We start from the raw sequence: 27,017 nt of genomic DNA on the forward strand, positions 1-27,017 counted from the left end.
TTTGCTTTGTATAAATAAATCTGTTTTACATGGTTGGCTTTGTGCACCTGTGAGTTCAAACCCAGTTCATTTTGGGTTTACTGTAAGTAAGTTGTAAATTAGCAGTAGGTTCAGAAAACGCGGCTTCTCTTGAGAGAGCGCAAACGAACATTAAGCACTTTCCTCTGGTCATAACAAAACCAATCAGCAATAGATGCCCTTGTAACCATTCAGTTATGCTTCCATGCCCACCACTGATGAACAGTTAAAAGGGGGACCGTGGCATTTTGAGAATAGCCTATGGACATCATGAACAAGCTCAAGTTCTCATGCACACACTGAATGCAACACAAAGCTTTCAGAAGCCGGCCAAGCACCTCGGCCATCTTGTGAGGGGCAGTGGTGGCCTTGTGGGTAAAAAATCAGATCGGAAGGTGCCACTGAGGTGCCACGGAGCAAAGCACCGTTCCCACACACTGCTCCCCACTCACTCAGGGTGATGGGTTAAATGCAGAGGACCCATTTCGTTGTGTGCATTGTGTGCTGAGCTTGCTGTGCTTCACAATGACAATCATTTCACTTCACTTATGCGATGACTGATGTCAATATTTTTAGTTTTTAACATTTTTTTAAACACTTTTTAGTCATGGCAGAGTAGACTTAAAAACCAGAGGTCTTGATTGTTCGCGTCAGTGACGGTGCGGAACCTAGTGCTATATGTAACATTTGAACAATTAGACAGTTATATACTAACGTAAAGTGCACGTGTGCAACACAGACAATCTGGGCTACATAAAGTGCAAACAGGGGACACAGGCAGTGCAAGAATAACATTTAATAAAAACATGTAGACAACAATGAGACAGACAGCACCAAACAGGTGAAATGAACAATAAATGTGTAATCAGGTTGGCAGTGGTGGCCCCGTAATCAGAAGGTTGCCGGTTCGAATACCGATCCGCCAAGGTGCCACTGAGCAAAGCACCGTCCCCACACGCTGCTCCCCGGGCGCCTGTCATGGTGCCCACTGCTCACCAAGGGTGATGGATAAAAGCAGAAGACACATTTCACTGTGTGCACCGTGTGCTGTACTGCTGTGTATCACATGTGACAATCACTTCACTTTAATAATAAAAAGTAAATATTGCAAATATTACTGTGCAAAATGGATAGATAATATTACAATATAAGAGAGGTCGTGTGAGTGAGTGTGTGTGTGTCTGATGGTCTGTGGGATGAAGCTGTTGCAGAGTCTGACAGTGAGGGACCGGATGCTTCTGAACTTTTTTCCGGATGGTAGGAGGGTGAAGAGTGCATGTCAGGGGTGTGTAGAGTCCTTCACAATGCTGGTGGTTTCCTGATGCAGCGTGTGTGGTTAATGTCGGTTATTGAGGGAAGAGAGACTCTGATGATCTTCTCAGCTGTCCTCACTATCTGGGTGCCGTTCCCAATGCTCACAATGGTCCCTCTATACAGGGGGTGAGTATGGGTGGTGGGAGATGGGTTTTCCTCAGCCTCTGCAGGAACTAGAGACGCTGCTGGGTTTTCTTGGCTGTTGTGCTGGGGTTGAGATACAAAGAGACTTTCTCCTCTAGATGAACACCGAGAAACTTTGTGTTCTTGATGATCTCCACACAAGTACCTATTTGCACTAAAAGAGCTCTTACATACACTTCCAATATTTGTTTAAAAACGGTTCTGAGTTTTTATGCGAGTGGTATCTACAGATTGGTTCCTAGTTAACCAAAAGAAGGATTTGTGGCTGCTCTGCCTTGTGATGCTCATGCCTCAACGCTGCCTGTCTGCCCTGCACACCTGCTCACACCTTCAACCAGGGCCCTTTTGGACTGGGGTCCCAACCTCGACAGTATCATTACCCTTGCATTGTCCATTGACATCAGGAGGGCTGCCAACACACACCCAGCTCCCGTCCTCAGACAGTTCATGGAGTTGGGTCTAGCCCGGAATCCGAGAAGGCCAAAGACAGGAAGGATAGAAAGAACAACCCGCTGCACACCGTCGTGATGATCTGGGCTGACCATTATCAGGGGTGTGCACTCATAGAATCAGTCATGAACCAGCCACGAACCTGATAGGCCAGGACCTGACCACCAACCTTCGCCTGCCTGTCATCCATTCTAACACCCCCAAGGAGTCTGGACACGTCCATTTCAACATGGCCCCCCTTAGCATCAGGATCAGAGACTCACACAAGGAGATCGCCAACTTCTTCCTGACCACCACTCCCCATGACCCCCTCGAGCTGGGATTCCTGTGGCTGGACACACACGATCCAATGGAGCAACAGGACAGTCCTGTGGTGGGGAGAGAATTGCCAACAACACCAGTCTCCCCATCGCCTGGGTCAGCCCAGATCTCCAAGCACAAAACCCCCATACTTCGGCTGGGCACTGCCCCCCATCCTACAAGATGCCCAGCCCAAACATCTGGCCGTCTACTTAACGGATCCATGGTCTCACATCACACACGTCCACACAGTGCTGAGCCGCCTCCTCCAGAACCAGCTGTGTGTTAAATTTGAGAAGAGAAGTGTTCCACTTCACTGAAACGACCTTCAGCCTCGGCCCATAGTTTTGGATCTCGCCAAGGTCCCAGCAGTCACAGAATGACCAGACCCCTCCACTATCGATTTTTACTGAAGATTTATCCGGAACTAAGGCCAGGTGGCCCAGCCCACGACCTCCCTGCTGAAAGAAAAGGCCTTTCATCTGCAGTGAAATGCCCAGGCAGCTTTCAATGGACTGAAAGAACGCTTCACGTCAAGGCACAGACGTACCTCCTCTCATCACCAGCACACCCACCTACACTGTCCGTCGGCTCCTCATTGTCCATCGCAGGGGGCTTGGCCTGGAGTACTTGGTCGACTGGAAGGGCCACGGCCCTGACGAATGCTCCCGGGTCCCCCTTTAGGACATTCTTGACCCTTCTGTACCCCGTCTGCTTGTTGTTTGACCTCAATGTTGCCCTGACGGAGATTCTGAATGCTCCTCCTGTACCCGTACCTTGATGCCCGCCGGACTTGACATTGTCCACCACCGTCGTCTTTAAACCGGCCACAACTGAATCGAGTGTCCCATCACCGCCGCCACGTGAGCCTGCTGCTTCTTCCTCTCCTCCTGACACGTCTGATAATGCTCCTCCCCCCCTCCCCCCCAGGGCCACAATATGACACAACAGGTGAACGCTGCATGTAGAAAAAAACATTTTTTATTTTTTCCTTTCTTCTTTTGCATCTCTTCACAAGGAAATTCAAAATAAAAACTAAAAATAAACAGTGTACCATGAAAATGTAAAAAAATAATACAAATAATATGTATATATAATTATATAATTATTAACAAACAGACAACATTGATAATAATAATAATAATAATAATAATAATAATAATAATTATACTATCAATAATAAACATAATGTGCCACTAAATTGTTGGTCTCATGCATACTCTTTCAAAAACCCATCCTTTTAGAGTGGGGGGTTCACTAAAAATAATAACAAGAATGAAAAAAACCAAAGCAAAAACAAGAACATAGCAAGATTTTCACCAGGTCAGGTTAGCTAGCTACATGCAAAGACATAAAGGAGAACTGTACTCATTTTAGACATTCTTTCTGGCATAAGTTTTCATACACAGACTATTGCGACCTCCCAGACCTAGTATACAGAATTACATACAGTCACTGGCAGACCACAGCCCGTTGGACATCCCATAATATTACACACTGTGCTGTCGGACACTCTTCACATGCTGATGACCTTCATCCCACAGCACCTTGTGGGTGACGCGTGTCCAGGCGCCAGGCCCTGTGGCTCATTGGCCTTCCGGTTCCGCTGTTCTTGCCAGTGTTCTTGTTCTGTAGATTTTGTTCTTTTTTTCTGCACCTCTCCTCCTCCAGTCTTCCCCCTCTCTGTCTCCTCTCTCACAGCGTTTTGTCACTCTCCTTTTTCAGGTGGCTGAAATGGGCGAAAGGGGCGAAAGGGGTGGAAGTCGATCTGCTTATCTTGCGTCCGTGTGTGTGTTAATGTGTGTGTGTGTGTACCTGTAGTACTCGTCCTGGGTGAGTGAGTGGTGGTGGTGGTGGTGGTGAATCCACTGCTGTTCCAGTGCGAGTCTCTGGATCTGAATTTCAGCACTCTGCGCCTGCTGCATGGCCTGCAGTTGATGGGCGGCCGACATGGAGCCGCTGAGAGAGGAGGGCTGAGGCAGCTCCCGGAACGGACCTGCTGCGCTCAGGAAGGGATCTCGTTTAAAGAACAGCCAGAGTGATGAAGAGCCGACGACAACGTCAGCACATGGGGAAAATATGTGAAGAAGTTTTCATCACCAACCAAAGAGCTGCTGCCGTAGCACCTCACTGTCAGTGAGGGGGTGTGCCAAGATGGAGGGTCCTAGGGTGGCCCCTGGATATGGGAGGCGGGCAAGTGGAGACCCCGACGTCAGGGGGTCCATTAGGGGGTGCACCCCACCCGCTGCTAGGACCCAATGATGTAGCAAGAAAAAAACCAGCAATTTAATAAAAATCAACATTTTCTGGATGTACATTTGCAGTGAATGATCCTCCAGCGTTGCAGGCTTGTTCGATTACGTGCAATGGCTGCGGTGGATACCTGTGTCCTGCTGGTGCAGGTGCAGATGCGAGTGGATGTGCGAGTGCTGGTGATGGTGTGGCGTCACGTTCAGCATCTGCAGGCGACCCATAGGCTCTCCTCCTGCCGTGCCTCCACCCGCTGCCGCGCCTCCGCCGGCTCCGCCGCCCGTTCCCCCTCTCTCCCTCTCCCTGTCTCGGTCCCGCTCGGGCGCGGCCGCCCGCTCCCTCTCCCGCTCCCTCTCTGCACTCCTCTCTCTCTCGGCGCTAGGCGGAGTGGGGTAGCGCTCGGCCGGAGCTGGAGTGGCAGGAGCCGGTGGGAGGTGATTGTTTGGGAAGGAGGGGTGTGGGGATGGGTGGTGGACAGAGGGGGCTGGAGGAGCAGGAGGGGGCGCTTGGGGCTGTGGCGGCGCAGTTGGTGCTGGAGGTGCGGGAGCTGCAGCGGGAGGTGGGTGGGCAGGGAGAGCGGTTGGGAGCAGAGAGGAGGGAGCTGGGGGAGCTGGGAGAGACTGGGTGGGCGGGTTAGGATGACGGGTGGGTGTGGAGAGGGCGGGGTTTGGGAGGGTCTGTGAGGCAGGTGCAGTAGGTGGAGATGTGCCATACATAGAGACCTCACTGGCACCTGCGCCAGCCCCTGCTCCCAGCAGAAGGGAGTGGGCGTGGGCATTAGCATGTGACAGAGACAGCGCTGGGTCAGCTATGGCCCCAGCCGGGTAAACCCGCTCCTCACTTTTAAACTCAAAGCCTGGTTTCACCCTCTCCCGGTGCGCCACAGCATGGGGAAACCCAACACCCCCAAGACCAGCGCCCCCCATGCCCCCAGGCCCTGGTCCTGCCCCCGGATGGCCCATTGCTGGACCACCCTCAAACCCGCCACCATAGAGCAAGCCCAGAATAGCAGCCGCAGTGGCAGCATCTGCAGGCAGATGTGGGTGACCCAGGGCGGGGTTCTGGAACTGGGGAAGGAAGAAAGAAGGGTGCACGTGAGGGTGAGCGTGGGGGTGGGAATGGTGGTGCAGGTGCGGGTGATGTGCCTGCGCCCTGTTGGCAGCGCTCAGAGGGGACATGGCATGGGGTCGGGCATATTCACTTAAGGTCCGTAGTGCAGGTGTGTCAGGGCCCAGGTATGGCCCCCCGAGACCAATGCCAAGGGCGCTCTGTGGACCACCGACCACTGCTGACGCGCCACCCATGGACGGCAGGAGGAGGGAGTGAGGAATGGAGTGAGCCAGGGTGTGCGGGTGAAGCGGGTGTGCGGGGTGGAGGGAGTGAGCGTGGTGTGGGTGGTGGTGTGGGTGGTGGTGAGACGCAGGGTGGGAATGGTTTCCCGAGGAAGAAGAAGATGAACTGGGGTCGAGGAGAATGGAAGACGGAGGAAAGAAAAGAGAAGAGCCCTGCCGACCACATCCAGCACCCAGTGTCCCACCAACACTGCTGTTACTCTCTTTCTGCTGGAAAGACAGACAGCGACATTCATCATTACATTTGAATTCATTTTAAAGCCATTCACATCCTTTACTGTTAAGGATTTTCGTTTTACCTGCAGATGTCTCTCAAGGTCTCTCTCTCTTTCCCTCTCTCTCTCTCGTTCTCTCTCTTTTTCCCTCAGGTCTCTGGCTCGCTGTTCAACCTCTCTCCTGGCCCGTTCGATCGCCTCATTCCGTTTCTTCCATAGTTTGGAACCATCAAGCGGAACAAAGACAACATCACTCCGGGCACAGGAGTTTCCACTGCCTCGGTCAAGCACCCTGTGGAACCTGCGATGAAATCAAATTAAACAGAAAGAATGTTCAGTACATTAACATTATATATTTATGGCAGTGTAGATTGTGAAACCATTACATATTAATGTAATTAATGTTAGAAATGTCTATATTATAAATGTCTAAATGTTATATTAATGTCTTTTAGCCACATAACCTTACGTAAAACGGAAAAACCACAAATGGTAACAAGATCTGATTTATCTGTACATCACTTCATGCATTAACACAAACATAAGAACATCCCACTACGGTCCAGAGGGACGAGACGTAAGTGTGTCTTACCGTGCGGACTGGCTGGCGTGAATTGGAATGTCAACAGACTTTGGCTCAGGTGAAGGGCTTCTTAAAACAGGAGGAGGACTGTCTGTTTCCTCTCGTTCTTCCACTAGCTCTTCTTTGATAACTTGCGGTGGCAGAGGGCCAATGGAGGAATCGGCGGGGCCGTCTCCCCCCATGGGATTGTTTGCAGGAGGACCGGTGGGTCCGTTGCCAGTGTTTCCATGTGGCAGTTGGATCTTTGATGTGTTTTGGGGCGAGTGGGATTGTGAGTGAGCGTTGTTAGAAGTGCTGTTTGCAGGAATACCCCCACTCGTGTTACTATTACTTGTTGCCATGGCACCACTGTTGTTTCCATTCGCATGGTAAGTTGCTGTGTTGCTGAAAGGGGCGTGGCTATTTAAAGTGCTGTGGAAGGGAGGAGGCCTGCACCCGGGGGAACAGGCGGCAGACACGCCCGTGGAAGGAAGTTGGATATTAGCCACAGAAGATGGGGTTGATGGAAATGGGGGAAACATTTGATTGGTGGAGGGGCTTGGTAATGGGGAAAGGGGAGTTGGAGGTGTTTGATTAGATGAAGGGTACGGGACAGGTCGCACGTGATTGGCTGGGTGACTGGAGGGGGCGGAGGGTTGTGCAAGGGACGTAGAGGGAGGGAGAGGAGGAGGAGGTGGAGGAGGAGGGTAAGGAATTGTGGGTGGATGTCCATGTGAAGAAGAGGAGGAAGGAGAAAGGGATGGTGGGCCACTGCGGTTGTGGTAGTGAGAAGCTGGAGTGCTGCTTTCTCGCTCCCTCTCTCTGTCCCGAGCCTGCGGGGGAAGACCAGGTTGGCCGGGATAGTGAGGGTGACATGGATGGGTCATCTGAGGTCCTCCAGGGTATTCCCGACCCATACTTTGGGTCAGTCCAGGGGGGCTAGGGTACTCCCTAGATGCAGCTGGGAGAGAGACAGCTGTTGGCGGGTAATCCTTGGTCCCTGGTGGAGGATAATCTCGAAGGTAGTGTGGTGGGTGGGGGTCTGTACCAGAGGACGGTATCTGACTGGACTGTCCTTGCTGTGTCTGCTGCTGGTGAGCGACATCTATAGACGAAGGATACTCCCGACTGGCGGGGTTGGGTATTTGAGGATGGGGTGGTGCTGAGGATATGGAGGAAGGATGATTTGGGTTGCTGTTTTGGGGTGAGTTTGGAGGGTCGCGGCTCAGCCCAGATAACCCACCTGTCGGAGTTGTGACGTTCCCCGCCGGAATGTTGGTGCTGTTGTTGCTAGGGTTATTGCTTCCCCCAGCTTCTCGCAGTTGTCCTGAAAACTCCCCCCACCTACCCTCCTTGTCTCGAGAGTGCACTCCTCCTCCCCCTCCTGGGCCAAACTCACGGGTCTGGCTTTGGTGCTGGTTTTGTGCAGGAAAGTCCCTCCCTGTGTCTCTTTCTCTCTCCCTGTCTCTGAAACCTGACCCATATTCCCTTCCCCCGACTCCAGCGGGTCCGTCTCGGCCTGCTCCCTGCGGGCCTAGCCCACTGTACTCACGATTCTGGCCCCCTGCCAGACTCCCAAAGTCCCGGCCCTGGTTACCGTTGGGTCCCCCACCACCACAAGTGTTGCCGCCGCTAATGCTAGTACTGTTACCGCTGATACTGACGGGAAACTCTCTGTTCATCTCCCTCCCCCCAAACTCCCGAGCACCCCTCTCTCTCTCCACAGCACCTCTGTCACGGTCTGCCCCTCCACTTGCATACCTGGGGAGGTACTCTCGGTGGGGGTGGGGCTGGGGCAGGTAAGGGGGGTGGGACGAATGGCGGGAGGCGGGGGGGTTGTAGACAGAAGGCAGTTGCTGCTGCTGCACCGGAGGCTGTTGGGCGTGCGAATGGTGGTTTCCAGGGTAACGACCGTAACCCCAGTTCCCGGGACAACCGGAGGGGGTGCTGCTAGGCCAACTGGTGGGGCTGTAGTGATGGGAGTGTGGAGGGGTTGGCTGCTGGGGTAAGGGACTTGTTTGAGGCATTAATGATGGAGGAGCTGTCTTGTCGGGTTTCTCCGCCTTCTCAGACTTTGTGTCCCCTGGATGGCTTTGCCCCACTTCCAAAGGCTTCAGGGCCGGTGGAGGCGGAAGGGGTGGGGGATGAGGGGTGCCCGGATTTCCGTGGGCATACTCGCCTACACCTGCCTTGTTCACACACTGTGAACTTGCTTTGGAGTTGATTCTGTTACTGGTGTGCATGCTGTCAGCACCCGTAGGTCCTGCATAGTCCAACTTAGTGATAAGCTTTGAGTCCAGAGAAAAGTACGACTTCCGACTACTAGTGTCAAGATCTCCTGGCCCACGAATGGATGGAGCAAGTGAGGCTGACGGCTTCAGAGGAGAGCCATCTTCTATTACCGCATCACTGTCTCTTCGTTCTCCAGATCCTGCTTCTTCTCCTCTACCAACACTTCTCTTGTCTTCTCCTCCCATCTTGGCCATTGTGCCTTCTTTGCTTTTGTCTCGCTCCCTCTCTCCTTGCTTGGGTGATTCAGGGGAGTCAGACTCTGAGTCCAGGCTAGCAAGAGGGGAGGCGGAGAGACTTGGCGAGGATGAGCGATTGTCCTGGTCTATGTCACGACCACTGCTCAGACTGCTACTGCTATTGGCCAGACTTCCAACAACCGAGCTTCTGCTTCCTTGGGATTGGCCATCCTCATTGTCACTCTGTGAATGGCTGGTAGCCGACGGAGGAGGCAGAGCCGAGGCCGAGGTGTCGGTTGAAAAGGTAGAAGTCGGGGGATTTGAAGAGGTAGAATCCTGGTGAAGAAATCCCAAACGTTCAGGGATGAGGGAATTTTCTTTTGTTCACAAAATTCATAAAATTAGACCACTACTGCTTTAGTCACCTGGACTTTCTGCCTCTTGGGCGGAGGCACATGTTCCTCCCCCTCACTCTCGGACGAATCATGGCCCTGGGATCTGCGATTGAGACGCCCGACAACCAATTCCTCTCCAGAAGCTCTCTGCTAAAAGGCACAACAGCTCTAATAAGCTCTGAGGGAGAAGCCAAATTTAGACTGAATCACAGGCGAGACGACACACCGAAACACGGTGGGGCGAAACAAGGTCTTATGTGCAAATCAGTTCCAGAGCTGTGGCAGACGCACATTCGCAAGCACATTCATACCAAGTGACTGGGAGTCAAACCTTCTCTTTTTATCACCGTACAACACTGTCCTCAGTGGAGGTGAACTCACCGGAGGCCTTTCAGTGCGTTCTGCACGAGACGGGCTGGGGTGAGGGCGTCTGCCCCTCCTCTCCTCGCTGCCCCCCCGTCTGCGCCCACTGCGCATGGGCATCTGTGGCCATGGCCCGGGATGGCATGGTGGGGAACGTAGAAGTGGCAACGAAGACAGAAGAGCAAAGACACCGCTGTCATTATCAACGCAGAGCTGCCGTAGGATTGTCATTTATAGAAATGGTCTCGGTATGATTTGCTCCCGTCCATTGACTGCGGTGACCCACAAGCCAGAGGGATAGAATAGTGAAACGATGTGACCCAAAGACACAGAAACACAAAACCAAGGGGGAAGGAGGCGCACTCTCACCGATTCTTTGTGAGTTCGGGTTTTCATTGTTGCCGCTCTACGTGGTCCATTTCTTCCCAGCGGCCATTACAAAAAGCTAATCTGTACTGGCTCTTATGTTTACATGGAGGCTTAGAGACCTGCAAAACACACACACACACACACACACACATTAGCTCCTCTCAAAAATCTAAACTCAGACGCACCGGTGGGTGAGACTAAGCATGAGCCATGACAGCCGAATGGTGCACTGCAAAAACAATGCAACCTTAATACAGATTCCACTGTCGACTGAAGGCCCAACTGACCAACAAGGGACACACACACACACATACACACACAGAAAGTCAGAAGCAGCCCAAACATCTCAAGTGAATGCAATACACACTCATTCATGGTGATAATCTCCGTTTGTCCGACTGCACGCTGTATTAAGTAGGTCAGGCTAATCACTCGGGTTTCAATACAGCGCATTACAATCCCACGCCGTTCAACGTGAACAAGGCTACGCGCCCGCCGGTGTATTTAACAGGGCTTTTAGGCGAGCACATAAAGCAGACAACAGGTTATGAATATTGTATACACTAAAGTGATCTATTTATAACGGTGCACAGGCGAACCCATCCGAGCCAATGCTTTTACACATCAGTATCAAAACATACTTGATTCATTCATACATTTATTAGACCTTCATGCACAGGCTTGACATGTCCCCCCTTGGTTCCCCGCAGTAAGTGCATGCACGTGTTGTCAAGACAATAAATGTCTCACTCGCAGGTACAAGCAAAACAACTGGACCATTTCATTCCGTGGCGCCGTGGCCGGGTCACGTGTGTCCAGGCGGCGCAGCACAGGAGCCCCCTGAACCCCCAGCGCCGCACATCTATCTTATTCCACGCACAGGGAGGGAAGGACGGAGGTACGGCTGGGGGCTGGGGGGTGCAGGGGGAGGAGGAGAAGAAGGGGAGAGAAATCCACGCGTGATGCACCCCGGTCCCTCGCCCCTCGCCAGGCGTGCATCACCGCGGCGCCTCTTTCTCTCCCGTTTCCTCCGCGTCGCGGTTACTGATACGCGGCGCGGTGGCCCTACTGTACCCCCCCCCCCCCCCCCCCCCCCCCCCCCCCCCACACACACACACACACACACCTCTGTGACAATGTAGTCGCGTTTGGGGACAGGGGGGCAGAATGCGTTGCATTCCTGCGTATTCCCACCCGCCCCTCCCATCGACCACAGTGGGGTTTTTTATCCCCCCTCCTTCCCCACACGAATCTCGGGATCGGGAATGCTGTGGCGTGGCGCGGCACAAAGGGGAGCGGAGGCACGCGTGCAAAAAAAAAAAAAAAAAAAAAAAAAGCAAGAAAGAAAGAAAGAAAAACGGCGACGCCGCCGCCGCGCTGCTTACCGACGATGCGCGTCTCCCGTCTCCCGCCGCCGGACGGACGCGGCGCGTCGGCTCACATCTTCCTCTCCTCCTCCTCCTCCTCCTCCTCCGCGTCCTGCCTGCTGTTTTCGGCTCGGGCGCAGGGAAAACGGGGTGCCGCCGAAGACTGTACAAATTGATGCGTACGTTTCGCCTCTCCCCCACCCCCTTCAACACCCCTCTCTCTCTCTCTCTCTCTCTTTCTCTTTTCTCCCCCCTTCCTCCCTCTCTCTCTCTCTCTGTTCTGTCAAGACGACTTGGAGTTTTTTTTTAACGGAGGGGCGAGCGAGGGATGCACTGCTGAGAGAGAGAGAGAAGGGGGCGTGATTTGCATATTCTTAAGGAAAAGAAGGGGGGGGGGGTGCGGGAGAAGGAAGGGGAGCAGAGAGTGGGCCTAAACTCGCAAAATATGGAGGCAGGGGAGGGAACGGACCTTCTCCGGGCACCCCACTTGTCAGCCGGTCTCCCCCGGCCTCGTCACTTTGGGGGTGACCTGTCTGCGCAGGCGATCAGGCCCTGTTACCCATTCCTAACTTTCATTGTTTTATTACTGTTTTTTTTTTTTTTTTTTTTGCCCCCCCCCCGTTCTTTGTTTGCCGCCTTCTTAACTTTCTCTCTCGGAAACGCGGACCTCCGTGAACACATTTTTTTAGGGGGGGGGGGGCTGCGGTTAGAGCTACGGGTGTCCAGTCAAGCGGTTCTCTAACCGCCCCCCTCCCTCTCCTGCACCCCGAGTCGCCTCCTGTCCCGTCTCCTATTGTGCTGTAGCCATAGTAACCGGGCGACGGTCCGGCGCAGTGCGCATGCGCGACCGTCCGCGTCTCGCCTGCCCTCGGACAGCCAGCGCTCCATCTGCCGATGTCCCGAATTACGACAGCGACTCGCTACGTCGCGTCTGCCCGTTTAAATGCAGGATGGGTGACATTTACCCGCTAAAAATATCAAATAAATTAAAAAATAGAGATTTAAAAAAAACACGTTTCATGCGGGGGCTGATAAAGGCACTTGCCAGAAGCTGTGCCGTTGCTGTAATGTTGTGAAGTAAAGACATAAGGAAAAGGCGAACGAGCAAAATAAATCTTTAAAATAATACTTAGGCACTATGCATTTCGTGACAGCACTGCAGGCCATGCACGTTTGGTTACACGCTGGTTTATACCAAATTAAATAAAAAATATGAGGTTTCCTCATTTATTTTTGGACTCAATTAGATGCACAATATAAACACATTTTTATAATCCTATCCTGGCACGTTTTATGTGCTTGCTATAGGCCTATAAAAATGGCTGCCATGACTATTTGGCATCCTTGCAGATTCCCCCAGTCTACAGTAATTAAATGCATTGTTATTTTATTTATTCGCTGAAGACTTGGACAGGCAAAGCTGCATCTGCCATCCAGAGAAATATTTCTCCAAGAAGTAAACAAGAAGAAGATGCGAACACACGTGGGTGCACATCACTTTATTATAGGACAATAAAACAGGTTTGCCAGAGGAAACAGTGGTGGCACAGAGACAACCGTGAAAGCAGACGGGCAGCGGCTTACATGTCCACATGAAGACGAATTTCATATCAGGACAAGCAGCCAACAACAACCGTGTACAACCCAAATTAAGATCAGATACAAATGCACTACAGACAAATACTGTGATTTGAGAAGAATGGTGAACCACAGGAGTGTGCCAAGCACACAAGAAGGGCATAGCTGTGATGCTGTACACATATCTAACAACACAAAAATGCAGGCTCACTTGTGCACTTGTATCACACCTATAAACTGCTGTGCTGTGCATAAAGCTGTCAGCGATGCAACTGTCTGTGATTTCATGCAGCTGCACGGTTTACAGGACGTCTGTGTGGTTGCGCGGCGAGACTCAAAAAGCACTCGGGTTTCGGAAATTGTTGCCGGCAAAACGGGCCTGGTCACCCAACTCTTCTTCGATCCTGTAAGAAGAAAAAAAAAAAAAGAGAGATGGTGACATAGAGAGCTTCAGTGTGTCAATATGTAAATACAATTTTAATGAGGCTGTAAGAAAATTGCCAAAAAAGCGACATTAAAGGCTCTAACCTCATAAGTTGGTTATATTTGGACAACCTCTCTGATCGACATGGGGCTCCAGTTTTGATCTGGGGGGTTGAAAACAGACACAAATCATCTTTTCAGACACAGGGTCCATTGTAGGACACGGGTTGAGGGTTTGAGAGCCCAGGCTGATGGATGCAGATCAACTGTGCGTCTGTAGGGGGCAGGATGTCTCTGTGTACAGTATTTGTGCTTGAAGGACAATCTCCACATTCTGGTCACAGGTGAATTGGGTATCGCTTACCTGTCCAGTACACAGCCCTACCACAAGGTCAGCAATGAAGGTGTCCTCTGTTTCGCCTGACCGATGGCTGACCATGACACCCCAACCATTCTCCTGAGCCAGTTTGCACCTGCAATGGGTCACACTAGTTAACATTAACACAGGTACACTATTTCATTGTAAGTAACAGCACTCTCCAGTATGACTAAATAGTCCCACCACACAAACACAATGTCCCTGCTGAAGATGCGGTGGCCACTTACGCCTTTATGGCTTCAGTGACTGAGCCGATTTGGTTGACTTTGAGCAGCAGGCAGTTGCACGCCTTTTCCTCCACAGCTTTCTCTATCCTGCGTGGGTTGGTAACTGTCAGGTCATCCCCCACTATCTGGATCCCCACAGATGAAGTGAGCTGTGTCCATGCGGGCCAATCGTCCTGATCGAATGGGTCCTCAATAGACACCACTGCAGGCCATTAGTCAGAAAACGTTAATAAACTGACTACAAAGTAAAGAATTTTATACGGTAATGGTGTAAATAAAGACGCAACAAATCAGAACTCTCCAGAAGTAACTGTAATCCTAATTATAGTAGCACAACATCTTCAGGTCCATCCACAGTTCCTATGCCTGATTGGAGCTTGCAAAAGGCTGTGGGACATTTAGTGACCTGCTTGGTTTGGTGAGGTGGTGCTGGGTGTCACCGCCAATGGGGATCTCAATTACTGTCTGAGGTCTGAAACAAGACTCTCATCCATTTAAACATGGCTGCCTCTCACATATGCTCATTCTTCAACGGCAGATGGAGAGAAGTGAGGTCTCTGTCTTTCTTCGTCCCTCACACTTTTTCTTGTACATGGACCGTAGACCTTCACTAATCTTTAATTATGGTCGTGGATAACATACTCGCCTGTGAACCAGAAGAACCAGGTTCAAATCCTACTTATTACCATTGTGTCCCTGAGCAAGACACTTAACTCTAAGTTGCTATAGGGGGACTGTCCCCTTAACTACTGACTGTAAGTTGCTCTGGATAAGGGCGTCTGATAAATGGGATAAAGGGAAATTTTATGGCATCTAGAACATTTGGTTAGTTTGTTCTTTCTGACACACCGGGGTAGTTGTTGATAAAGCCCTGGTAGATCTGAGACAGCTCCTCAGCACTGATATGGCGATCAGGGTTTGGAGGAGATTTGAAGTCCAGGTCATATTTTCCCTCGCAGTAGAACTCGGAAGCGGCCACATCCATCCCAATCACCACCTTATCAGTGAAGCCTGCCTGATCTATGGCCGTCTTCAGCAGCTCCAAGGCTGAAGAGGCACAAAGGAGGAAAATGATTTGAGGGAAAACAAGCGGCAGTTAACAACGTGTCTGCTGGTGAAAGAAGGTGTCGGCTCTGTTATTTAGTCCGTTCCCCCCCCCGTTGGCTCCTAGTGCCTGTGTTGTCTCTCACCTTCACTATTCTCAACTATGTTGGGGGCAAAGCCACCCTCATCTCCGACGTTGATGGCATCCTGACCATATCGGTCACAAATCACACCCTTCAGGGTCTGGTAGAGCTCTGCCCCCATGCGCAGAGCCTCACGAAATGACTCGGCCCCAACAGGAAGAACCATGAACTCCTGCATGGCCAGTTTGTTTCCTGCATGGGAGCCGCCATTGATCACATTAAATGCCTGCGAATAGAGCAGAGATGATCGAGGACGCTCAGCAATGCGCAATTTGCCTTGAGCTGCATTTGGCGTTTCATGGAGTGAAAAAAGAATTCTTACAGGAACAGGAAGCACCAGGTTTGTGTTTCCTGCCAGATCAGCAATGTGGCTGTACAGAGGGATGCCATTTTCTGCTGCACCAGCTTTGCATATGGCCAGAGAGACACCAAGGATAGCATTGGCCCCAAAGGTAGCTTGGAGATGGGTAATAATGAAAAGATTAAAGCAGATTAAAATAATACATGATACGGCGAAGATGTTCTGTCACACAAAATCTGATTTCAGTGGGGTTTTTTTTTTTTTCCATTGCATCTTAAAATCAATACGTTTTCAAGGTTATCCCACCCTGCCAAGTATAGAAACATACTGACTCACATTTGTTCTCTGTGCCGTCCATCTCTATCATCATGTTGTCCAGTTTCTCCTGTTCCAGTACACTGATACCCTGCAAATTATCACTGTAAGCGGCTGTGTCTGTTCAGAGTGGAAAATGCTCCTGGTGACTGCAGATGGCACGAATAAATTACATCGACCAGTCACTTTACTACACAAACATACCTTGTACCTACACAACTTTCTGTCTTTATTAGCTTCATCTGTCTTATAGACAGAATTTATAGATGAACACTTAAAAGCTGTAGGTCATCTGCTGCCCACTGCCCCATTCATCAAAGTCACCTTCTGAGATGTGTACACACATGAGCGGGCCCACCACCCCATACCACCCCGTAGCCCGAGCAAAAAATGTATACAATACGACATCAGCCAAATGCACATATTTGTAATGAAGTTTTTTCTATGCAACCAGATGCATTTCACACACACACAAATTGACCAGGATCTTAGTCGATCCTTGGATTCTTTTTGTAATCTACCAAACCCCCACAAGGCCTACTGTTGTAGGGATACCGTTGTATAGTGTTGGAATTTCATCCTTTCCTTACTCAGATCCTGACGTTTTTTCACTGTTTACACGCTGCCCGACTTGTCAATTGTTGGTGTAACCAGATAACCAGGTCCTTCTCTTCATGTCTCTTTCATTACAGAACAAGCAGAAACAATGAACTCACTCACAGACGCAATAAGAGCGGGTCCAATGGTGTCATTGATATGCGCAACAGCTTTCAGGACGCCTGATGCCAGTGACATGAAACGGAAGAAGCAACAAAGTGAAATCTTTGTAGACGTAAGGCGTATTTTTCATGCACGTGACCTTTACACCCCCCACACCCCACCTTTGCCCTTGAAGCGACTCTTGTCACCATCCCGGAGCTCCAGGGCCTCATAGATGCCGGTGGACGCCCCACTTGGAACCGCAGCCCGGAACAAACCTGTGTGACGGAGTAAAAATCAAAAAACCAGAAGCTGCCTTACCGCCGTATTTCCCTTTTCTGCAAGTTAATTCTGTAATTAATTACTGAACATTAACTAATGGAGTCTTTATAGGCAGCCCAGTCAGTGAATTGGCACGGCTCCCTGGGACACAATTACTGAAGTCGGGCCGTTTTAATTAGACAACACAGAGTCCAGTGTTTGAATTAAAAAGAACTTCAGCGCGTTATTCTGATGGTGTTGCCAACGGTTTTATTACACGGCGCTGATCGGGTCTGCGGGCACCTTTTGCAGTCTGTAGATCCACCTCCACGGTAGGGTTACCCCTGGAGTCCAGGATCTCCCTGGCCACAATACTCACTACAGACATCCTGTTCGGGACCAAACACACACAAAATACAGCAAAATAACCCAATGAACAAACCTACTGAACACAAGAGACAGGTTGTGTATTATTCTTAACATTTTCGGTTGTAATTACCACACTCAAGAATAACCCTCAGTGTCGCAAGGAACACCGCTTCTGTACATGCAAGCACATCATCACACAGCTACTGGGTTTCCACATGCCCACCTCCAAAGAGTAAGATGGAGGGCGGCTAAAAAGAGGTGGAGCAGCTGTTAAAATCCAACACTGATTCCACAGGGACGGGAGAGAGACAACGGACAGCGAAGACAAAAAGAGAGAGGGAGAATGACCTCTACAGAAAGGAATACAGAGCAAGACGTTCAGCAAGATGTCTGAAATCGGTGCTCCTTCCTGTGACAGATGCACTGACCTATACTGACACAAACACACACACATACACACACACACACGGAGAAGTGCACAGACCATAAACACGACGGAGGAGAAAGACGGTACAGAAATGGCCAGGGTGGTCAAGAACAGAGAGCAAGAGGGGATGGGGAGAGAGAGAGAGAGAGAGAGATGAAAAGATTTTTCTTTTTTCCCATTTACCTGATCCCTCTGTGCGCAGCCTTGCAGGGAATGTCGGAGAATGTGGGGATGTGTGTAGAGAGAGAGAGAGAGAGAGAGAGAGAGAGAGAGAGAGAGGGAGGGAGGGAGAGGCTGTCGGGGAGGGGAACGTTCTAAGACAGGGAGGAGAGGGGAGGGAGAACATGCCAGCCATCAGAGGGCATGCAGAGGGAACGAGAAAGAGGCGAGGGTGGACACGGAGAACACCGACATGCACGCGCATCACAGCTTAAAAAGACCAGCGAGCATTTAGCATCGGCAAACAAGGACACTTTCCATAAATCATACGCACGAATAGGCAGGGCAACCTGCCGGATTCTATTCCCAGTGTCAACGTCCGCAGCCGATTATCCCGAATAACAGGCAGACAGGAGCATGACAGGCCGCACAAAACTCTGGAACATTCACAAACACCGTTCCCAGTTATTATTGGGATTTGGATGCATATCAAATTTAGAGCAGGAATATTATTTTCTTGAAGAGACCACACAAGAGACATTTAGAGAGACGTGGTCCAAGACTGGAGGTAGTACCACTTCCAGGACACTTCCAAAGACATGTTTACGTGTGAATAATGTGTGACAAATCGCCAAAGGGAACAGGATGAGAACTGTGCTCTGATTGGACAACTCGCTGGTGTGTTCCATCTGGCTGTCACATGACCATCTGCAGATATTCACTGTGTTGGGGAGGGTGTGTGTGTGTGTGTGTGTGTGTGTGTGTTTGAGCGCAATTGAAGACCTCGCTAACATACCACTGAAACAAAGGCGGGATTGAGGTTTAAATAATAAAATACCACGTGCTTCCGAATTATCTAACAAGGTTTAATGGATTTAATACATCAGTTTAATTAGTCAACAGTGTACAACTCAACCCACAGACACGCTAGTGCCTACATAACATATATGGACTGTACAGCATTTGTGTTGTGTAGTGTATCACTGAATATTTATATAGCATGACTGTGAGGTATGAAAAGGATTTTATATACAAAGTGTGTGCACGTGTGTCTGTGTGTGTGTGTGTGTGTGTGTGTAATGTAAGTAAATCTCCACAGTGTCAAACCCTAAATGCATGTTTTGTGAGTCGGGGGTGTTCAACAAAGCCAATACCTGTATAATTTAAGACAACATGAAACTACCCAACCAGAGCGTGCCTCACCTCTTCTGCTATTGGATAATGTCGACTCGTCTAAAACGAGGATTTGGTTTGTGGAAAACCCCCTTGGTTTGTATGCATGATGTGTTTAGAATTAAATAAAGACAGTCCAGTTATGCCAAACATATTCAACAGTCAACTATATCTTCCTCTTTCTTCTCTCCACGTTCCTCTTCACAGCATCAGGTGATCAACAAACCCCTCTGCTTTCCGTGGGATCCTGTACAAAAAGCATCAGTGTTACGCCGGACAAAACTTTGCATTGTTGCCATGGAATCAGTCTGGAGAGACTTTCACCTTGAACCTCCATCCTCCAGCCAATAATACTGCGACCGTGTGACAAAACCGCTCTAAAGCAGGGTGCGTTGAGCCCCTAATAATTTGAATACCGCAGAGTAAGACATCAGGGTAACTATTTTCCTCATCTTTTTTTAAATCAGTTAAGATTGAGTGTATGAATATGAGATATTGACCACAAAGTACTGTACACTGCCCTGGACAAAAGCATCTGCTACGAGCTGTAAGTGCAAATGTAACACAGAACCCCTTTTACAGTAAGTCTTTTTTTTTTTTTATTTTGTTAAATAAACAAATAAATTCAAGAAATAAAGTTCAGTTGTTTCGAACGTTCAGGGGCATTTTTCTACGTCGTACCTCTCACCAGTCGTAGCGCGGGCGGGTGTGGTGAGAGGCGGGGCGGGGGGACTCGTGACGTGAGGCGGTTGGGGAAGAGTCGGGAGGGGCAGGGAGAGCCAGTTGCTGGCCCACTCCTCGTCGGTCGCGTCCATAGTCAACTCCACGAGCATTTGGAGGGCGATAACGTCCCGTCTCTCTCCTCCACTCCTCATCGAAAGCGGCTGCCTCGCCTTAGAAAAAGGGGGATTAATACAATACGACATCAGCCAAATGCACATTAAACAAGAGAAAAGAGAGGAAGGGGTGGTGTCACATGACATTTCTTTCCAGTTAAAATTATTTAAATACATTTATTCTAATCAGACTTCAGAATATCTTTATGACTCAGCTGGCATTGGTCCTAATAAAACCCAACTCAACCTACTGGGTCTTTGTCTCACTTACATTCTTCCAGGTTGATGTAGTCCTGTCTTTCCTCCCGGTCGCCTGTCCGACGGTTCCGGGAGCGTTCCATCACGTGAGCTCTTTCCCCAATGTGATGGCCAATGGACAGGCGCTCCACACCACTTTCACTGTCTCGCATGGACTGGCGCGTCTCTCTGATCTACGTTGCACAAAAGACAAACACATTACAAAAGGAAACTGGACCGCCACCCGAAAAACGGGGGTCTGGGATCGGTCATCTCTGCATATTGTATTCTGAAGAAGTGTTTAAATCCGTACCCCTCCTGGAGCTGTTCTGACTTCACTTGTCTGCTGGTAGACCTTTGGTGCCCCAGAATCAGAGGAAGAATAGGAAATGACTGTGGAAGAAGAAAAGGTCTGACAGCTGGGGGTCCCTGACATTCTTTCCTGGTAGACGGGGAAGTAAAGGTTTCAAAAAGTCAGGAGAAATTTATAATTATACTCATAGTTTCTTTATACACACCATATTCTCCATCATTCTGTCCATCATTCCAAACATGTCCATGAAGCCTCCACCCTGCAATAGGGTGAAAAAATCTCGACATGATGGACGGTACATTTCGACAACACAAGTTACATTATCCCCGTAACTAGTGGTCAGAACTATGAACAAGTCTGCATTACTACCGTGTAGTTCAATATAAAGTTATGACAAAAGCCATACAAGCAGTTTGAAAACTTGCCATGTGATGCACGGGATGCAGAAATGTAGTCTCACTTGTTAAAACCAACTTCCACAATACAATTCTGGGAACTCTATAAATATATATATATAAAAAATTTATATATATATATAAAAACATTATTTTATTTCTGGGTTATGAGAATAATTTCAATCTATAACTGAATCTCATTAAAATTAGTACTAATTTTACATTGCAAGAGGTAATTGAAACGATGTTCCACATTATCTTAAATATTAGAATGAGAAAAAGTGCAATCATTACAGAAATTTGAGCATTTAAGCTTCATTTCTCAGATAATCACCCCTGTTTCTATTAACATTAAACCAGATGACAGAGTTAAAAGAAAAATGCAATAAATAAAATTCTTACCATTCCCATCATTCCAAAGGGGGTGAGCGCACCTGCTTGAGGCTGAAAGAGACAAAAAAAAAAAAAAACACAATTTAGAAACCACATATTATCATCGATCTCCACCCGGGCAGTTAACAGGGATGCTCTACAACAATCTTAATGACGACCGCTGATCTCGGCCAGGGTTACTATGGAAATGCGCGCAGGAAGACTAAACACAACACAGTGATTTCATATGGAAATGCCATTGATTTCCGGGGCGCACTTGGCTGCGATTTGTCTTCGGTGAAAGGCACATACCTGGAGGTGTGTCCGTGGAGGCTGAATCTGGGGACTGAGTGGAAAGGGGTCGATGCCGAACGAGCCGAACAGACTTCTCATTTGTTGTCTATGTGCTGTAAACGGATCCCTGTGGGCGAAGAGAGAACACCCGAATCATTTAGCAACCGAGAAAGAGATGCAAAGGAAATCAGCACGTAACTAAACGCACACAAAACACACTTTTTTTTTTTTTTTTTTGCACTCACATCATATAAGGATTTTCATCAATGTCACTCAAATAACGAAACATCGTGGTCGAAGATCGAAGCAAGACTGGTCAGTTCTGTTCGATTCCTTCGCTGATGAAGGGAATTCTTTAGAATTCTTTAGGAGAAAAATAATTAGTCAACCAATCAGAGGCCGCGGGCTGCATCAAACGTTACACAACCTGACCCCTATTGTGGCAAAACGGCAACAATTTAAAAAAAAAAAGAAGAAGAAAGATAGACAGAAAAAAATTAAAGAATAAAGACGAAAACGTGCCAACGCGCCAAGTGCACAAGCCGAACGATCGGACGGAAGAAAACACGGTGCGCGTCCGGCTAATTACCCCGCGTCTGCAGGACAAGCGCGCTAATCGAATTCCGCCCGAACAAAGCAGCCCGCACAGCCCGGGAGAAGTGGAGGAGAACCCCGACACGACTGACCTAGTGGCTTCGCTCTCATAGGCGGCAGAAAACGCCGTTTTCTACTGACTTCACATGAAAACGGAAGTCGGGATGACAAAGGAAGCCCGGAGACGTCAGGGGAGGAAGCAGAAAAATCGTCTCGCCGCGGCGAATGGATGAACGTAGAAACAAACCGACAACAACAAAAAAAAAAAAAAACCCAACAAAAACACGATCAGAACGACGCGCCTTCGTACCCCCGCTTTTAACGGGAATGTCCTCGCAGGCGGCGTCGACGGGGCCCCCCCAAAAAAACCGAGCCGAGAGCGGCGTGTCAATATGCGCACAGGCGAGCGTTACGACGGGCTTGTTTTTAACCTTCCGATAACCGGATGTAGCGCATGTGCGCTTCCATTCGAGAAAGGATTCTCGGGCGGGAAAAAGGCCCGTTATTTACACATTCCGGGGCGAATATGCTTGACGGGTTGCACAACTAATATAACCGTTTTACACGCTGTTATATTCTCGCAAGGGACCGTAAAATAATCCTTTTTCTATTTATTTTTTAAGGAAAACGTGGCGACGTTCCGATGTGGTCCGCCAGGGGCGCTGTCGACGACACGGGCGGTGCGCGCTGCCGTCTGGGTCCCGCCCGCGAAGAAGAACGCGACGTTCGGGCTCGAAGTTACGTCAAAAGCCGCACTCGCGAACCCGGACGTAACCAACGCCTATTAGCCAGCGACACACGGTGAGGAGCTACACGCCAAAGCGCCAAAAAAAGACGACTTTTAGCCTGGTCGGCAGTGGGTTCGCCTCCAAAACGCGTTTTGTGTTTTCTGCTCATTGAGTGTTTGCGCGTTTTTGTCAACTTGCCCGCTGCCCGTTTTGTTTCGCCAGTCACCGACGGAGATATATCTGGTTTATTTCGCGTCGAGTTTTTATTTTTTTTTTTTACGCGTCGACTTTCGGCTTTTATTTCCCGACTTCTGCCGACATAAATATGGGGGTCCAAGTACGGCGGAGTTGGTTGGTGCCACTGGTGATCGGTGGGGCTGCGGACCGACTCCAGCCATAGAAACTTGGCCGGAAAAATGGGTCTTTCTGGCCGCCATTGTTATTACAAATGTTTTCAAATCGTCGTTCCTGTGCAGTCAAGATCAGACCTGGTGCTGAAGTGTTCGTAAAGCCCCTCTTTTTCTTCTTCTTCTTCTTGGGATCGGTAGTCGGACCTCGTGCGATTGGAACTTTTTAAAAACTTATTATTGTCATTGTTGTGGTCCACGTGGTTTGCGTGATTTTACGGGACCGTGCGTTTGGAAAAGGGCTTTGTGCTCGGGAGGAACCGTCCTCGGCGGTAATGACGCCTCGTATCCGAGCGGAGGGCCGCGGCCTCTGGGCAGCGGCGCTGGCTGCTTCCGCCTCGGGGGTGAGAATGCGGAAGTGCGTCTTTTCACTCGGTGACGCTTTTCTGCGTTTTTTAAATGAAATCTCCGCCAGGCAGAGCAATTACTCGTGTCATGTGTTGTTTTTGTGCTTTTACTTTTATTTCACATTTTCCTGTTCGTTTTTCTGCCTGTAGTTGCCAACACGCACACCCAGGAAACCGATTACTGGCACAAATGTCGCGTTTTCCATGCCGATTCCATTCAAAACTTTGCCATTTGTAGTGACCGGTGTGTTTTTAGCGTGTCACACATACTACGCGGGTCTCTGAATAATCGTATAATAATGTTTTATTTCTCTGAACTTTGGCTGCCGGATGCCCTTTTCCTGTTTGCTGCATCATCTGTGTTCTCCTTCCACCCCCCACGTCTTCAGCAGAAAATCTTTTCTCCTCTTCGCTGTAGATGCAAACCATAAAGTGTGTGGTGGTAGGAGACGGTGCTGTGGGGAAGACATGTCTCCTGATTTCCTACACAACAAACAAGTTTCCGTCTGAATACGTCCCCACGGTAAAGATGGGTTTTTCGATTGGGCGGAAGATATTTTAAGGTGTTTTATTTGCGAGAGGGCTTCTTTAAAACGTAGCCTGGAGGATTGTAAGCTTTCTTCATCTGCTATTATAAAGCAAGGGCAGCTTCAACATAGCAGGACATGCAAGGGTTTACTGTACTTTCATAATAAGAAATAAAATTATTTAAAACGTCTTGATTAACACCACTAATGCTTCGCTGGTGTCTTCCTCTTGTAAGTCACTTTGGATAAAAGCATCTAAGTAAAGTAAAGAAACACGTGGACACAGGGCTTTTTTTTAAAAAGAATTAAAAATTAATGAATTGAATAGCAAAAATATAAAGAAATGCCATTTCCTTTAGCAGTGTATTGGGTCATGCAACAGATTAGTGATCAAATCTTCTGTATTATAAGAAATTAAGGATCACTGTTTGTTTGCATTGTGCTGTTCTTTTAGCCACGTTTTTTTCCTGTCTCTTGTTTATTACTGTAGGTTTTTGATAATTATGCGGTAACTGTTATGATCGGCGGGGAGCCGTACACACTGGGACTGTTTGACACAGCAGGTAACGTAGCCTCCTGTCATTTTAGCTCATTTATGTCATTTTTACCCTCTTCAGTTTAAATTTAAATTATACATCTCAAGTCAGTTCAGCAAGCCCTCAAAATAGTTGCTGGTGGAAAGCTGTACCTGCTGGTGCAGAAGAAAACACGCCGTTTGCTCTGGTGTTTGTAGAAAAAAAAAAAGACTAATATATATACAATTTTAGTTTAAAATAAATGTAAAAAAAAAAAAAGGTAAAACATTGCTATATAATGAGTATCTCTCTCTTTTGTTGCTGAATACACTGTCATCTTTCCATAAAGTGAGCTGCTATTGATATGACTGAAAAGGACATTCCTGTCTACTAACAAGGTTACAATGAGTGGGACGTGTCCTTTCTCTTTCCCAGGCCAGGAAGACTATGACAGACTGCGGCCTCTCAGCTACCCCCAAACAGACGTCTTCCTCGTCTGTTTCTCTGTCGTCTCACCCTCCTCTTTTGAGAACGTCAAAGAAAAGGTTAACGTTTGGGTTCTCTTTACTACTTTCAGCTAAATAACCTCTTTGCCCTTTGCAAGCTGATAACCACGCCGTTGCGGTGTCCCTTCCTCAGTGGGTGCCAGAGATCTCCCACCACTGTCCTCGCACCCCCTTCCTGCTGGTGGGCACGCAGGTGGACCTGCGGGACGACTCCAACACCGTCGAGAAGCTTGCCAAGAACAAGCAGCGTCCCCTCTCGCCTGAGAGCGGGGACAAGCTGGCGCGCGAGCTCCGTGCTGTCAAATATGTCGAGTGCTCCGCTCTTACACAGGTGACCTCAGAACACCGTCACAACAGCAAACAGGGACGCGGGTGTGCAACTACGTCACTGTGTGAATGGTCACGTGACTGCTTGGCCCGGCTGGTCTCACTATAGCCAATTATATGTTGCTAGAAGTTTCTTAATCGGTTTCTTCTTCATTTCAGAGAGGACTGAAGAACGTTTTTGATGAGGCCATCCTGGCTGCACTTGAACCTCCAGAGACCAAACCCAAGAAACGCTGTGTTTTGCTATAAATGAAGAGGCGCGCCAGAAGAAGAGGAACGTAGAGGCCAAAAGCTGGGTGGGTTGTTGAAAGCGGGAAGAACTGTCTGGTTAAAAAGAGGGGTTTGTGTCTGGAATACATTTTACTGTACCGTGCCTTCGTGTGGCGCATATATATAACGAGAGAACAAGGATGAAATTGAAAGAGGAAAACGGTGAGGGAACCACTCACAGACCTGGTTCTTCAAAGTGCTAAAACGGGGAATTCATCTCATGACCTTAAAGCTGCAACAAACACAGCCAAGGTTTGCTTGTAAAGGTGCAAGAAATATTATTATCATTAAAATGCTTGTTTTGGCTGTGATGGGGGAAAAATTGAGCGTAATTCTTTTTGAAAGTGTAAAGTGGACAGGTTTCTGAGCAAGCCTTTTCAAGGGTTGGTTAGTCGGAATAATATACATTTCTGCTTTCCAACATCAATAACTAGTTTTCGGATGTAGCTGTTATGCAGTAATGGTTACCTCGGTTTTTCAGTGGTTTGGACAGGAGGGTGTGATCACTTGTAGTTGCTTTTTTTAATTGAGGAGACTTGACTCCTGTGGCCCTGAACTAAGGAAAGTAGTGTGCCATCGTTTCTGTGAATTGGCCCTTAACACACAACGTTGCCCGGACATACGTACATACATACATACATACATACATTCATATATATCGCTGCCTCATGGGATGTAGGATGCAGGTTCGGAAGTATTTCAGGCCTGAATCGTATAAAGGCTCTTGGTTGAGTATGGGATCATAGTTAAGATCATCTGGGATCGCACACACGTGCTGTTTTCCCTTTTATACGTCTGCATTCTGCAGGCCCACTGTTTTTATGGCTTTTTGGTGGGAGACTGTAGAGGTTTTTTTTTTTTTTTAATGTTAAATTTTTTTGTTTTTAGATCAATTTGATTATTTTTTTATTAATAACAGTTTAAACTGTGTTTTGAATATTGATCATAATGATGGCAATTAAGAGGTGAATTTCATTAAATTTTTGAAGTGGCTGTAATCACATTATATTTGTAATAAAAGTGGTTAAATTGAAAAGAAACACATTTGCATTTGTCCGTGTTTTTGGAATGGCGCAACAGAAATGCATGTGAAGACTCACTCAAAAGTTTATTTCATCAAGTCTGTGCCACAAAACACATTCCCTGACGATCCTAACAATGCGGGCAAAATGCAGCTCCGAGGAAGGGGGTCTGGCTGTGGGTGCGGCTCGGGCCCATTTACCGAACGTGCCGGGCCTGTGTACGAGGCCAGACAAAGAATCCCAGTGGCTTCAGACACAAATA

The 27,017-nt window shown here is 48.7% G+C and overlaps 4 protein-coding genes across 17 annotated transcripts; 1 reads left to right on the top strand and 3 right to left on the bottom strand.

The window, feature by feature from the left end:
• Window positions 1-3,345: 3,345 nt before the first annotated feature.
• Window positions 3,346-11,760, bottom strand: atn1 (atrophin 1). Of its 8 annotated transcripts, none has more exons than XM_028982044.1 (10): window positions 11,586-11,760; window positions 10,201-10,319; window positions 9,850-9,951; window positions 9,499-9,615; window positions 6,636-9,409; window positions 6,128-6,344; window positions 4,610-6,038; window positions 4,331-4,474; window positions 4,042-4,225; window positions 3,347-3,955 (listed from the first exon to the last, which is right to left on the bottom strand). In XM_028982044.1, the coding sequence occupies exons 2-10, from the start codon at window positions 10,225-10,227 to the stop codon at window positions 3,922-3,924; spliced, it is 5,028 nt and encodes a 1,675-aa protein (XP_028837877.1). In that variant the 5' UTR covers window positions 10,228-10,319; window positions 11,586-11,760; the 3' UTR covers window positions 3,347-3,921. The 8 variants fall into 8 exon arrangements, with proteins under 8 accessions (XP_028837875.1, XP_028837874.1, XP_028837877.1 ...); XM_028982043.1 differs by having other exon boundaries at window positions 9,499-9,618; XM_028982042.1 differs by lacking the exon at window positions 11,586-11,760 and having other exon boundaries at window positions 3,346-3,955; window positions 4,610-6,035; window positions 9,499-9,618; window positions 9,850-10,103; window positions 10,201-10,303.
• A 1,291-nt stretch (window positions 11,761-13,051) lies between these two features.
• On the bottom strand, window positions 13,052-18,491 carry LOC114791168 (gamma-enolase-like). 5 transcript variants are annotated; one of them, XM_028981777.1, is made up of 12 exons: window positions 18,227-18,491; window positions 17,241-17,326; window positions 16,859-16,954; window positions 16,698-16,756; window positions 15,999-16,068; window positions 15,684-15,817; window positions 15,365-15,587; window positions 15,024-15,221; window positions 14,175-14,376; window positions 13,933-14,041; window positions 13,674-13,732; window positions 13,052-13,549 (listed from the first exon to the last, which is right to left on the bottom strand). In XM_028981777.1, exons 2-12 carry the CDS (start codon window positions 17,323-17,325, stop codon window positions 13,480-13,482), a joined length of 1,305 nt encoding a protein of 434 aa, XP_028837610.1. In that variant the 5' UTR covers window position 17,326; window positions 18,227-18,491; the 3' UTR covers window positions 13,052-13,479. The 5 variants fall into 5 exon arrangements, with proteins under 5 accessions (XP_028837610.1, XP_028837612.1, XP_028837609.1 ...); XM_028981779.1 differs by having other exon boundaries at window positions 18,211-18,235; XM_028981776.1 differs by lacking the exon at window positions 18,227-18,491 and adding an exon at window positions 17,917-18,180.
• Window positions 18,492-18,737: 246 nt separating this feature from the next.
• Window positions 18,738-22,555, bottom strand: mlf2 (myeloid leukemia factor 2). 2 transcript variants are annotated; one of them, XM_028981783.1, is made up of 9 exons: window positions 22,102-22,555; window positions 21,758-21,875; window positions 21,531-21,639; window positions 21,249-21,290; window positions 20,657-20,710; window positions 20,452-20,580; window positions 20,173-20,332; window positions 19,747-19,958; window positions 18,738-19,312 (listed from the first exon to the last, which is right to left on the bottom strand). In XM_028981783.1, exons 2-8 carry the CDS (start codon window positions 21,799-21,801, stop codon window positions 19,750-19,752), a joined length of 747 nt encoding a protein of 248 aa, XP_028837616.1. In that variant the 5' UTR covers window positions 21,802-21,875; window positions 22,102-22,555; the 3' UTR covers window positions 18,738-19,312; window positions 19,747-19,749. The 2 variants fall into 2 exon arrangements, with proteins under 2 accessions (XP_028837616.1, XP_028837614.1); XM_028981781.1 differs by having other exon boundaries at window positions 22,199-22,554.
• Window positions 22,459-26,773, top strand: cdc42l (cell division cycle 42, like). 2 transcript variants are annotated; one of them, XM_028981784.1, is made up of 6 exons: window positions 22,459-22,907; window positions 24,007-24,111; window positions 24,606-24,678; window positions 25,066-25,175; window positions 25,270-25,467; window positions 25,623-26,773. In XM_028981784.1, exons 2-6 carry the CDS (start codon window positions 24,007-24,009, stop codon window positions 25,710-25,712), a joined length of 576 nt encoding a protein of 191 aa, XP_028837617.1. In that variant the 5' UTR covers window positions 22,459-22,907; the 3' UTR covers window positions 25,713-26,773. The 2 variants fall into 2 exon arrangements, with proteins under 2 accessions (XP_028837617.1, XP_028837618.1); XM_028981785.1 differs by lacking the exon at window positions 22,459-22,907 and adding an exon at window positions 22,931-22,955.
• Window positions 26,774-27,017: the final 244 nt, after the last annotated feature.

This window comes from Denticeps clupeoides, chromosome 5, assembly GCF_900700375.1.
Source record: "Denticeps clupeoides chromosome 5, fDenClu1.1, whole genome shotgun sequence".
Lineage (NCBI taxonomy): Eukaryota > Metazoa > Chordata > Actinopteri > Clupeiformes > Denticipitidae > Denticeps > Denticeps clupeoides.